The following is a 14252-nucleotide window of genomic DNA, read 5'->3' as shown; positions in this document are numbered from 1 at the left end:
TTGAAGAGCAAAGATGTCAGTTTGAGGACTAAGTTGTGCTGATCCAAGCTATGGTATTTTCAATAACCTCATATGCATGTGAAAGTTGGACAGTGAATAACAAAGACAGTAAAAGAATTGATATATCTGAGTTATGATGTAGGAGGAGAATATAGAAAGTACCATGGACTGCCAAAAGAACAAACAGATCTGTTGGAAGAAGTACAGCCTTGGAAGCCAGGATGGCCAGACTTCATCTCTCATACTTTGAACATATTACCAAGATAGTCCAGTCCCTGGAGAAGGATATGTTTGGTAAAGTGGAGGGTAGGAGAAAAAGAGGAAGACCCCCAATGAGATGGATTGCCACCTTTGCAGCAGCAAAGGGCTAGAGTGTAGCAATGATTGTGAATTTGGTGCAGGAATGGGCAGTGTTTCATTTTATTGTGCATAGGTTTGCTATGAGTTGGTACTGACTCGATGGCACTTAGCAACAATGAGTCGTAACCAATTCCATAGCACTTAACAACAGCAGGGTTCAAGGGCCAGACTGTGTGAGCTTCCTTTGCTAAGTATAGAAAGAAAAGAAGCTCAAAGAAAAAAATGACTTTGAACACATCACAGATCAGTTTTCATCACTGAAAGCAAAGAAGGCGCAGTTATAATTTTCATGCAGTGCCATAAGGTGGTAAATACAAGATTAATGAAGTTGACTTTTATTTTTGAATTGATATTATAATGAAATTATCCTAAAGATGGTACTTAAATGAGATGTTTAAGCTAGGGTGCAATTTCAGTACTTACCACAGATGCTATTTTTCATAGATATGCCTCTGGCAATAAATTTGTTGTTGTTGTTGTTAAGTGCCATCGAGTAGGTTCTGATTCACAGTGATCCTGTGGGTTTGAACTGCCAACCTTATGGTTGGCTGTCCAGTACTTATCCTACAGTGCCACACCAATTCATTTATCAACTGGTGTCAAGTCAGTTTCACCTCATGATCCATGTTTGTCAGAGTAGAACTATGCTCCCAAGTATTTTCAGTGGCTGATTTTTATTCAGAAATAGGTCACCAGGCTTTTCTTCCACAGCGACTCTAATTGGGCTCGAGCTTCCAAACTTTCAGTTAGCAGCAGAGTGCATTAACCATTTATACTACCCAGGGACCAAATTAAGTATAAAGAAGTAAAGAATTGAAAATTGCACACATAACATGAGAACCGATTTCTCAGAAAACCATTGTTTTTCTGTTAAAAAGACATAAAGACAAAAAAGTTCCAAGATAATAAGCTGACTACAAATCACTTGGTTCAAAAGTTCCTACAGTACAAAACATTCTGGGGGAACTCAGCCCAAGTTAATGTTCACAGTGAAAAGGAAACAAATCTAAACTTGGTTGTGCTTTGTTTCATCAAATGACAGAACTGCTCAGCTTTCAGATCAAGCAAAAAATTAGGGAAGTTGTACAATTACCACAAACCAGTAAATTTCTAGCTATGCATGGGAACAAATGACTTGACCTGCCATTTTTAAAGGACAGTGAGAATTTGTCGTCTCCAAAAGTGAACTAAAAGGCACACTTGCAAATCAGGAACATACCAAGTGTTCGCAGCAAAACAAACTGCATTCCCAGTGCAAAAGGTCTCTCCTCATCTTCTACAGACCTGTGGAAAAAGAGGACAAAAAAATGTTTTTTTAAGTAATTGCTCCAAGAAAATGAAGGCCAAATCAAACTGGCCAAAGAGATGTTGTGCCAAACTATTTAATTTGCTAAAACTTATTTATCACCAAGCAAAACTGCTGATGGCTTAGTCACTGAATTAAAGCCTCCCCAAGGAAGACATTGGAGAAAATCTGATGAACTCTATTTGTTTCTGTGTTAGGAGTGGAGGATGGTCAATGATAACACAAGGCTGATTGCTGAAGAGGCTGAAGTGACTCTAACTGAGCTTCCAAAATCAGTTCTATTTAAAAAGTAATGATCCATATAATCTTATCCTAACATACTCTGTCTTAGTCTCCTGAATTTTCCTGAATGGCAAAGATGCACTCTGGAATTACTCCCATAATTCCTCAAAGGAAAATATAGGGAAAAGATACACAGGAAAATGTAATATAGCTATGGATTACAAAGAATAGGTATTCCAGAACACTGAATTGTGGTCATGAGGAACCTGTACAGAGAACAACAGGCAGTCGTTTGAACAGAATGAGGGGAAACGGAGTAGTTTAAAATCAGGAAAGGTGTACGCCAGTGTTGTACCATTTTACAATACTTATTCAATCTGTTGTCACGTGGTGTTGAGTCTCATAGTGACTTTGTATAGAGTTTCCAAGGAGTAGATGATTCACAGTCTAGTGCTGATCCTACAGTGCCACAAAAGGAATCTGTATGCTGAACAAATAATCAAACAAAATGGATTATATGAAGAAGAACATGGCATCAGGATTGGAGGAAGACTCATTAACAACCTACGATATGCAGGTGATACAATTTTGCTTGCTGAAAGCAAAAAGGACTTAAAATACTTAGTTATGAAGATCAAACACCATAGTCTTCAGTATGGGTTGCACCTCAGTGTAAAGAAAACAAAAATCCTCACAAGTGGACCAATAAATGACATCATGATAAATGAAGAAAAGACTGAAGTTGTCAAAGACTTCATTTTGCTTGGATCCACAATCAATAGTAACCAAAAATCAAATGATGGATTGCACTGGGCAAATCTGTTGCACAAAACCTCTTTAAAATGTTCAAGAGCAAAGATATTAGTGTGAGGATTAAGGTGCACCAGATCCTAGCCATGGTATTGTTCAATAGACTTCGATGCATGTGAAAGTTGGACAATGAATAAGATAGACTATAGAAGAACTGATGCATTTCATTTATGGTGTTGGAGAAGAATTTTTAAAGTACGATGGACTTCCAAAATAACAAACAAATCTGTGTTGGAAGAAGTACAGCTAGAATGCTTCTAAGAAGCCATGATAGTGGGACTTTGCCTCTCATACTTCAACATGGTATCAGGAAGGACCAGTCCCTAGAGAAGGGCATCATGCTTGGTGTAGTAGAGAGTCAACAAAAAAAGAGAAATAACCCCAACGAGATGGATTGGCTCACACGTAACAATTGTGAGAATGGTACAGGACCAGGCACTGGTCACTATCAGTTGGAGCTGACTTAAAGACCTCAACAGCAACATCATACGTACTAAGAAAAACAAAACAAAGCATAAAGGAAACAAAAGTCAGATAAAGAATTATTCTCTACCAGCCACCTCACTTTTCTTCTCCTAAAATGTATGCTCCAAGTAATTTCAGTATCACATAAAAATGTGCAGTGTTCTGACTTTATAGTTAGGATTTTTTCCTGAATTTTTTATTTAGATGCTAATTTTTTTATTTAGATGGTGCTTTTGTAATGTCTGAACACTATAAAATGAGTAGCCCTTTTACGAGGTTTTTTTTTTTTAGCCATCTCTTATAAAGTTCAAATAATTAAATAATTTCAGTGAATCATTTTAAGGTACATGTACATCTTTTTTAATGACGAGGTACTTTATCCTTTCTAGGTACATGATATAAAATCCCTGTGTTCCAGTCTCTTGTTCTCCTTTCCTAATGTCTTTGCTTCACATAGCAGTTTGTATACTGCTAGAAAGTGCAGCCAGAGCACTCGGATGTCAGGATGGTCAAACTTCATCTCTCATACTTCGGACATACTGTCAGTAGGGACCAGTCACTGGAGAAGGATATCATGTTTGGTAAGGTGGAGGGTCAGAGAAAAAGAGGAAGACCCCCAGTGAGATGGATTGGCAAAGTGGCAGCATCAATGGGCTCAAGCGTGGCAACAATTGTGAGGTTGACCCAGGACCAGGCAGTGTTTCATAAGGTCACCATGAGTCAGTGCTGACTTGATGGCACCTAACAACAACAATGATGCTGTAGGGTAAGCACTGGACCACAACGTTGGCAGTTTAAGCTTACCAGACACTCCTTAGAAACCCTATACAGAGCTGCTATGAGTTGGAACCAACTCAATGGCACTTAACAACAACAACAACATAGCTGCTATTCTGCAAACATCTGTTGATTGAGGAATTGAACTGGTAAACTTTCATGTGCTGTTATCTTAATATCAAGAAAGGCTTTGCTTGGAAATGTCTAACTTGGCACCCAATAGAAGAGAGGACAAAATGTGTACCATACAAGCTGTCCAGCAGTGGTTGCTAAAGCAGTGATGTTTCTGACCCACTTCCTGCCAGGTGCCAGCACTGTGGGATTCTAAGAAGCCACGGAGCAGATAAGAAGGAAGAACAAGAATTGACTCTGTTTCCTTCCTCCCTCAGTGCACTGTGCTCCTGGCCCCACTGAACTGCCATGGATGTGCTCGGCCTTCCTTTCTGTGACACAGTCTTTACTGTAAATACTACCACACTGATTCTGTTTTCACTCGCAAGATGCTAATGCCAACATTTTTAGTAGGCTCCAAGTACAATCTATGTCTTCTTATAAAACAAAAAGCACACAAAATAGGGTATGTAACAAACATGACAAACAATCCATGCCACAAACAACGGAAAAAAATGTATTTCCCAGTCTACTCTTTCCTTGAGTCACTTCCAAACATTGAAATGATAGTATCATTAATGCAGTCAGCATTTTGAACTGCAGACCCAGAATACAGTGTCATTGATCCTGGGGCTGTTCACTAACTACACACTGGAGGTAAAGTCCTTTTCTGTACACACAACTTAGCAGCCCCCTCTGGGGTCAGACTTATTCTAATTAACTTCTAGTTTTCAGCTCTTGAAGTTGAACATTTTAAGGTTGACTTCAGAAACCAAAGGCATTCAGATGAGTTTCAACTAAACAACAGGACCAGGACTCAACTTAATAAAGAAAGTTCTGGAGAATGAAATGTTAGAAACTTTCTTTCCTTTTCTGAGTTGGAAAAAAACCTCAATACCAGGCAAATATCTCAACAATCTTTTCATTGTTTTTCTCATTGCTTTATCACATCAGTTCCTATTCCCAGAATATGCCTTCTACCAACTCTAAATCCATAGACTCCACCCTTTAAGTGGAATAGTTTTTCTCACCTGAGTGTTACTATGATGGCTGATGGTTGGGCACAGGCTGTGATGAAGGTGACTATGAAAAGGAAAATTAAGAATGGGATAAGGGTATTACAGGCCCGTTTACACTTCCCAGACACAGCATAGCCATTCTCGTTGAGATAGGTTTTCACAATCACCACACGAAGCTGACTGCGCTGACCCACTGTGGGTGGAGTGATCACCTGTCGGCTCTGGACACAGGTGCATTCCGTGTAATTCCGTATCTGAGAGGACAAAATAAAGATCAGTTGGATTCTAATCACAAGCAAAATGGGACACAGGAATAGGAAGACAAATGAATAAAAATGTAAAATAATTTCAGTAATTAAAAGATGCAAAACATGTCTTTGAAATTGTCTTCCTCATTGAAAATCATAAGGATCCAATACCAAAATCTACTCATTAAAAATCTGTGAACCAAAACTTTTCTAAGAAGCTTTCAGAATTGAATTCTATAACATTTACATCTGTACTGCCATTTTGGACTTTCCAAGTAGACAGGTGACTCAAGAAGAGGAAACATATCTTATTTTTATTTGCACTTACCAGCACACCTAGCACAATCCTGAGAACAGAGTGGGCCCTTCTGTACGTGTGTGAGAGGCATGTAGGAACTGTGAAACCATCATGCTGAACCAAATGAGTCAGTCACAAAAGGATAAATGCTGTACGATTCCACTAACATGAAATAGCTAGACTATGTAAATATATCCATACCTAAATTTACTGGCTGCCATGAGTGGGTAGAAGGAGGTGAAGAAGGGGGACTTGTTGTTTAGGGGACATTGAGCTTTAGAAGCAGATAACGGTGATGGTCGCACAACAAGAAGCCACCAAATTGTGCATGGAAGGAATGTTGGTATGGCAAATGTTTCAATACATGTATACAACAAATAATTAAACAAACAAACCAAAATGTAGAAGATTCCTAACATAACCATAGTGACTTCAGCACCAAGAGTACAAAACAAAGCTCTTATTGGCTGCCTATTTTAAACACCTATTTAGTTCCTTTGATTAGCTATGCCCTGTCCATGGATGGAAGTTAAATAAGGCTCCCATGCTCCTGGACTCTGACAAAGACAGGCTGTCTGGAAGCACCAATGAGCCCAAATTCAATTGGTCAATTTTCTGCAAAAACATAAGCATGTTCAAGTGTTGTTCTCATGTGCTGAGGGTATAGAAGAACAAAAGAAAATCTGTGAACTGCCCAAATTTCTACTTAAAGTCAATGCAAAAGTCAAAAAATAAAACACTACTGAGTGTTACTTACACAGCACCAAAACAATTTGATAAAAGTTAATTAAATCAGCCAACCAACCTTCCTGACCAGTGGGTTGCTTTTTACTGAATGGACATCAACTGAACTTCCCGGCCACAGCGATCATCCAATCCCTTAGAGCAGTAGTCTGAAGGTAAGTGCTTTGGGGCCTCCTCACATAAAGCACTGCTGGCCTTTGAGGGCCTAGTTACTATCTACCACAAACAACCGATCTCATGCCTCTTTCAACATGGTATAGGATGGAGAGCGACCAACAGGAGTTCTCTTTCTATCACTGTAATTTAAGACTCAGAAATCAAATTTGATATCCCCAAACACATGATTAATGGTATAATCCCTCATCACTTGGACAAAAAGCAAATTCATTTTAACATTTTCATTAACACATTCTCCTACAGTCTGTTTTTATGCAAAGAGCCAGACTATGCTCAATAAAGATCTGCGATAAAATGAAAACCTTTTCCCACAGTATTACAGCCTATTTATAATTTACGGGGAAAGAAATTCTCAAAATAGCCCATTCTTGAAGGGACAGAAACGCCTTTACTCTGTCTAGAGTAAAACTAGAGGGCTGGGGTGGGAGTATGAACTGACAGTCTATGAAAAATAACCTCTATCCATCTTCACAGAAACCCATCTCAGGAGGTGCTCTCCTGTCTTTTCTATCAGAAACACATGTAGTGTCCATCTTGACCTTCAAATCCATCACACGGGCCCTGTCAGAGTAACAAACGAGAAGCCCAGTGCTCAACCTTATCAAGTTTCACTGACTTGGCACAGAACGGAAAACAGGAGAGAGCTGATATGGAACCAAACCATTAAACGCAAATGTTCTATTGTCTTTGGAATAAAAATGAAAGTATTGCATGATTTTCTTTCCTCTAGGTCTTGTCAGATGGTATTTTGTAGGTTATTTGAAAATAAAGACTGACGTCATCATGGTAGCATATGAATTTCCACATGGCCTTGTCACAGGTTGTTGGATTGATGTGAGAACATGAACTTGTGAAATATACTCACCCCGGTGCTAAGATTACCACTGTTAACACAGCCAGCCAAACAAGGGTTAAAGTATGTAATTCCATCTGATCCACAGACTGGCTCATACTCATGTATTTTACAACCACAATTAACATTGCAACTTCCTGTCAGATTCCTATGGGACATGGTGAGTGAAGGTCTAAGAGAGAAAAGAAGTAGGTCATAAGAAACACACATTACAAAAGAACCAATAGGACAGATCTTAGTTCTGATAATTCGTAATTTGTCTACTTTAGAAAAGATATTACCATTATATCAAAGTGAAGGTACCATAAAACAGCCATTATAGAAAATTTTCTTTGTGTCTTTAACACAAAACAAGGACTCTTGGTGTGGCACTTTAGGATCAGTACTGGTGTGTGAACCATAAGGTTGGCAGTTCAGACCCATGAGCAGCTCCTCAGAAACCCTATACAGGGTCACAATGAGTCAGAACCAACTCAATGGTGCTTAACAACAACAACAACAAAACACAACAAAGAATAATACTTCATTTTTTCAATATGTTCTTATCAAATAATCTGTTGCTTCAGTTCTACCCTTAGCAGTTAAGGCCATGAGTCAGGCATAGCACATTTTAATAAAGGGTAGGACTGTGTGAGTCTCTTTCCTCTTTGTGAAGCCAGAGGAAGACAGACATGGCCTCTATGCCATTTTTGTAGCCACTGAAAACCTAAAGAATAGCATCAGAACATTGTCAGATATAGTGCCAGAAGATGAGTCCCTTAGGTTGGAAGGCACTCAAAATATAACTGTATTTTGGACTGTTGCCTCCTCAAAGTAGAGTTAAGCTAATGATGTGAATGAAGCAAAGCTTTTGGGACCTTCATTTGCTGATGGGGAACAACTCAAAGTGTGAAGAAATGACTCTAAACATCCATTAATAATCAGAACGTGGAGTGTACAAAGGATGAATCTAGGAAAATTGGAAGTGGTCAAAAATGAAAGGGTAAGGATAAAGATCAATAGTATAGACATTATGAGCTGAAACAGACTGGCAGTCAAGATGCATTGATAATTACTGGTGATTGAAATAAGAAAGTTGGAAACAAAGGAGAAGAGTAGTAGTTGGAAAATATGGTCTTAATGATAGAAATGATGCTGTAGATCGAATGATAAAAATTTTCAAGATCAACAATTTATTCATTGTAAATATCTTTTTTCAATACCCTAAAAGGTGACTGTACATGTGAACCTCACCAGATAAAATATACAAGAATCAAACTGACTATATCAAATGGAAGAAACAATGGAGAAACTCAGTATCATCAACCATAACAAAGCCACGGCAGATTGTGGAATGGAACACTAATTACTCATACACAAGTTCAGGTTGAAGTTGAAGAAAATTAAAACAAGCCCATAAGAGCTAAAATATGACCTGGAGTATATGCTACCAGAATTTAGAGACCATCACAAGAGCAGATTTGATGACCACAAACCAGAAGAGCTGTGGGATGACATCAAGAACATCAAACATGATGAAAACCAAAAGTCATTATAGACAGGAAAGAAAGAAAAGTCCAAAATGGATATCAGAAGACACTCTGTAACTTGTTCTTGAGCACAGAGAAGCTAAAGCAATTGGACGAAATGAAGAAGAGGGTTGAACAGAAAATGTCAAAGGATAGCTGGAGAAGATAAAGTAAAATATTATAATGAAATATGCAATGATCTCAAATTAGAAAACAAAAAGGGAAGAATATGCTCAACATTTCTTAAGCTGAAAGAACTGAAGAAAATAATCAAGCCTTGAGTTACAATATTAAAAGAATCATCACTATGGGTCAGTACCGACTTGATGGCACCTAACAACAACGACAACAATGGGCAAAATATTGAATGATGCAAGAAGCATCAAAAGAAAATTAAAGAAATGCACAGTCACTATACCAAAAAGAATTGGTTGATGCTCAATCATTACAAGAGGTATTATGATTTAAAAACACTGATGGACAAAGTTCAAGTTTCTTGAATTTATTAATTAAAATATTTTGGCAAACTGATGCAGCACTGGAGGCACTCACTCATCTATGCCAAGAAATTTGGAAGATAGCAATCTGGCCAACCAATTGGAAGAGATCCATATTTGTGCCCATTCCAAAGAGAGATGACTCAACAGAATGCAAAAATCATTGAACAATATCATTAATATCACATGCAAATAAAAGTAGGCTGAAAATAATTTTTAAATGGATGTAGTAATATACGGATAGGGAGATATCAGAAATTCAAGCTGATTCAGAAGAGGATGTGGAACAAGGGATATCATTGATGACAATAGGTGGACCTTGGCTAAAGCCTGAGAATACCAGAAAGATGTTTACCTGTGCTTTATTGACTTTTCAAAGGCATTCAACTGAGTATATCATAACAAACTATGGATAACACTGTGAAGCATGAGTATTCCAAAACACTTAATTGTGCTCATGAAGAACCTGTACATAGATCAAGAGGCAGTTGTTTGAACAGAATAAGCAGATACTAAATGGTTTAAAATCAGAAAGGTGCACCAGGGTTGTATCCTTTCACCATATGCATTTAGTCTGTATGCTGAGCAAACAATCCCAGAAGCTGGATTATATGAGAAAGAATGTGGCATCAGGATTGGAGGAAAACTCATTAATAACCAGCAATCTATAGATGACATAACCTTGCTTGCTGGAAGCTAAGAGGACTTAAAATACTTACTGAAGAAAATCAAAGACTACAACCTTTAGTATGGTTTGCAACTCAATGTTAAGAAGACAAAAATCCTCACAACTGGGCCAATAAATAGCATTATAATAAATGGAGAAAAAAACTGAAGTTGTTAAAGACTTCATTTTGCCTGAATCCATAATCAGTGCTCCAGGAAGCAGCAGTCAAGAATTCAAAAGACATATTGCATTAAGCAATTCTGCTGCAAAAGACCTTTTTAAAGTGTTAAAAAAAACAAAGATGTCACTTTGATGTGCCAGGATTTATCTTTAATGACTAGAGTGAGTACCTTCTTCCAGTAGCATAGCACCTTCCAACCATGCACACTAATCTGTAAACATAAAGGGTTGTTGTTCAAAGGTTTTTCTCCAGTAGCCCATTTCAACTTAGACAACTGAGTGCTCAAAATTTAATGGGAAGAAAAAATCCATAGCAATATTAAAAGCTTATCAAGAAAGTTCTTTAGAAATGTAGAAATAAAATAAATTCTGTTCTTTAATCATGTTACTCCACAGAAGAAAATATATCACAAACCTGTGATAACCATTAAGTTCAAACTCTCAGAAAAATACCATTTTAAAATTAAAATATATCTTTAAATAATGATTCTAGATCAGTAGTTCTCAACAGGAACAATTTTGTCCCTCAGCAGGCATTGCCAGTGTTAGAAGACAGGGGTGGCTATCACAATTTAGAGGGAGCTCAGCAGCTTTCCTTGGAAACCTTGTACAGGGTTGCTATGAGTCAAAACCAACTCAATGGCAGTCAAGTCACTGGCATCTAGTGGGTGCTGCTAAATATTCTACAATGCACAGGGTAGCCCCCACAACAAAGAACTATCTGATGCAAATGCCAACAGGGCCAAGACCGAGAAACCTTATTCTAGATCAACTATCACATTCCACAGATGATGAAATGTAGTCCCAGTGGAGCCAAGAGATTTGCTATGAAGCTGATTGATGCTCTGCTAACTAGTATCGTTCATACAAAAAAGCATTCTGGTGTGCATTACAATTATCTTCACCAATACTTCAAGAACTACAATGTAATCCTATTTTAAATGAGGGGCTTAAATATTATACTAATATGACTAGTACTGTTGCTATTTAGAAATTACATTTCATATTAACAGTATGTTTTAAATCAGGATTGGAATAAGATCCATTAACAACCTGCAATATGCACATGATACAACCTAGCTTGCTGAAAGTGAAAAGGACTTTAAATATTTATTGGTGAAAATTAAAAAAGACCACTGCCTTCAATATGGATTATGCCTCAATGTAAAGAAAACAAAAAGCCTCACAGCTGGACCAATAAATAACATCATGATAAATGGAGAAACAATTGAAGTTGTCAAAGGCTTCATTTTGCTCAGATCCACTGTCAACACTTATGGAAGCAGCAGTCAAGAAATCAAATGGCATATTGCATTAGGCAAATCTGCTGCAAAGTCCTCTTTAAAGTGTTCAAGAGCAAAGGTATCAGTTTGAGAACTAAGGTGCACCTGATTCAAGCCATGGTATTTTTCAACTGCCTCATATGCCTGTGAAAATTGGACAATGAATAAGGAAAAGTATGGAAGAATTGATACATTTGAGTTATGGTGTTGGAGGAGAATATTAAAAGCACAATGTACTGCTAGAAGAGCAAACAAATCTATGTTCGAAGTACAGCCAGAATGCTCATCAGAAGCTAGGATGGTGAGCCTTATCTCGCATACTTCAGGTATGATATCAGAAAGGACCAGTCCCCAGAGAAGGACATCATGCTTGATTAAAGTGGATGGTCAGCAAAACTGAGGAAGACCCCCAACAAAGTAGATAGGTACAATGGCGGCAGCAATGGGCTTAAGCAACACGATTGTGAGGATGACGCAGGACCAAGCCGTGTTTCATACAGTTGTGCATACGGTCACTATGAATTGAAACCAGCTCAATGGTGCTTGATAACAATGATTTGCGTTCATTTATGACAGCCACAGATTCCATATGCCTCTCCTTAAAGGGTACCTCAATACAAAAGAAAATAATCTAAAGGGAATATCATCTGCCTCAAGACCCACTGATTACACTAAAATCAAAGTTTTCCTAAATTCAAGAAACCCAAGTATAGTCCTAAGTCACTCTAGGGTATTGTATGTTCCATTTTTACAAGATATCATGATGCCTGATACAAAGAAATGATAAAATGTGAAAGCTATAAGAAAATCAATTCAGGCAAGAAATATAAATAACAATGAAAGGAAGCAGATGTTCGTCAAAAAGTCATTGGGGGAAAGGTGATTGTGGCACCAAAAAAGATGCTGACATGGTTAATCTTTTACATTGGGCTGATGGGAAAAGAAGCCATTGTTTAGAAGAGCAATGTTTTGCTTGATCATCACTCTCCTTCCAGAAACAGACGGGATTAGAATAATGGTGTGAGTTTTAAAACCTTAGCAACGTTAATCAAGAGTCCATAGGTAGCACAATGGGACCACCCAGAAGAAGGTCTGGTGATTTACTTCCATAAAATCAGCCATTGAAAACGCTATGGAGCACGTTCTATTCTGAACACATTTGGAGCCACATGAATTGGATTTAACTTGATAACAACTAGTTTTTACCATTAAGTAAACTCTCATTAACCTAAAGTGAATTCATCAGGGGGGCATAAAAGGCACAAGGGTTGTTGTGTACCACACTAATTCTTGTACAAAAGTAATGTACATTGCCTTTTCAATGAAAAAAAATAATTTCTGAGATAAGAGACTCATGTTAACTCATGAGTCAATGAAAGCATTAATTTCAGTTGAGGCACAGGGTCCAACTAACAAATGCCTTTTAACAGCATGGTCCAAGCTGCAAGTCTGAGGGTCACACACAATAAATTACTACAAATTTTACATAATTATAGAGCTAGAAAAGGCAGGAGTCTCTGAAATGATCTAGTACAACCTCTCAATTTTAAAGATAAGGAAACTATGAGAAGGTATGAATGTGCCCTGCAATCACTGAAGGCTCAAGAAAGCCAGCTATGAGGTGAAGACCAAAAGGAGAAAAACAACAACAAAAAGGTTACCCAACTTTATTAAATCAATAACTTAATCAATCTTTACTTAAAGCAATACATAGTAATTAAATAGATTGCTGTTTTATATATGGTGGTTGTGTGCCGTGCAGTCAGTTCAGACTCATAGCAAACCTGCATAGTGTTTCTCTGAGGCTGTATATCTTTATGAGAGCCTCATCTTTCTCCCATGGCTGGTTGAACCACTAACCTTGAGGTTAGCAGCCCAAGTCGTAACCACAATGCTACCAGAGCTCCTTGTTTTATATATATACCTGCCGCAGCATCAAAACCATTAAATGCATGTATATAAGGACATGGTGTTGTCCTTAAGTGCCCTGAGTCAGATCTGACTTAGCGACACTGTATAGGGTTTCTGAGGAGCGGCTGGTGAGTTTGAGCCACTGACCTTGTGGTTAGCAATTCAATGTTTTTTCTACAATGCCACACCAGTACTCCATGTAAGGACATAGTTGTCTGCAAATATCATCATCAATTGTGGCCTATTATTCTACCCCAAGACCTAATGAATACTGGAACCTCCCTGACAAACTTCTACTGATGTCCATACATCAAAGAGGAGCTCCAAATCTTCCATCTGCCTCCTTTAACATGCCCCCTACTACCATTTAGTAGATTTCTGACACTGGGTCCATCATCTAGTTTTCCTGAACTTCAGTATTCTGTTAATGTGGTTGCTAATACCTCTGCTGCCTATAGGAGACAAGAGCAAGAATATTCAAGTTAAGGGGGCTAGGCTATAACATACCATGGATCTTCAGAAAGTCTGTAAAAAAATTGAATTGAATCACCATAGAAAGCTTGTAAGTCCATCTTCTGATTGTAACTGATTGGAATACCTAAAATGGGGCTACAACGTGCCCAGTGAAGGAGGCGTCCTGCGGAGCCTCTGTAATACATAAGGCTATAGGTGGAAGCCTGAACCACGTCCAGATCACCAGAGATGGGAAATTCCCACTTGAAAGGACAAGCAGACCAACCTGGAGTGGCTAGAAGAACAGAAGATACTTCTTGAAAGAAAGACTTACGGGAAAAATATAAAACAACATAGGCAGAC

At 38.1% G+C, this 14252-nt stretch overlaps 1 protein-coding gene across 1 annotated transcript in view; it reads right to left on the bottom strand.

The window, feature by feature from the left end:
• The window catches only part of SLCO5A1 (solute carrier organic anion transporter family, member 5A1), a 215815-nt gene that overhangs the window by 6639 nt on the left and 194924 nt on the right, over nt 1-14252 (bottom strand). Inside the window, exons 6-8 of the mRNA XM_006860073.1 lie at nt 7403-7562; nt 5083-5324; nt 1580-1644 (exon numbers count right to left, since the gene is read on the bottom strand). Coding sequence (XP_006860135.1) covers nt 1580-1644; nt 5083-5324; nt 7403-7562 — 467 coding nt within the window. The remainder of the gene's footprint in view (nt 1-1579; nt 1645-5082; nt 5325-7402; nt 7563-14252) is intronic.

This window comes from Chrysochloris asiatica, unplaced genomic scaffold (assembly GCF_000296735.1).
Source record: "Chrysochloris asiatica unplaced genomic scaffold, ChrAsi1.0 scaffold00036, whole genome shotgun sequence".
NCBI classification, from domain to species: domain Eukaryota; kingdom Metazoa; phylum Chordata; class Mammalia; order Afrosoricida; family Chrysochloridae; genus Chrysochloris; species Chrysochloris asiatica.
The sequence above is the reverse complement of the archived record's forward strand: the minus strand, read 5'-3'. Positions and strand labels throughout refer to the sequence as shown.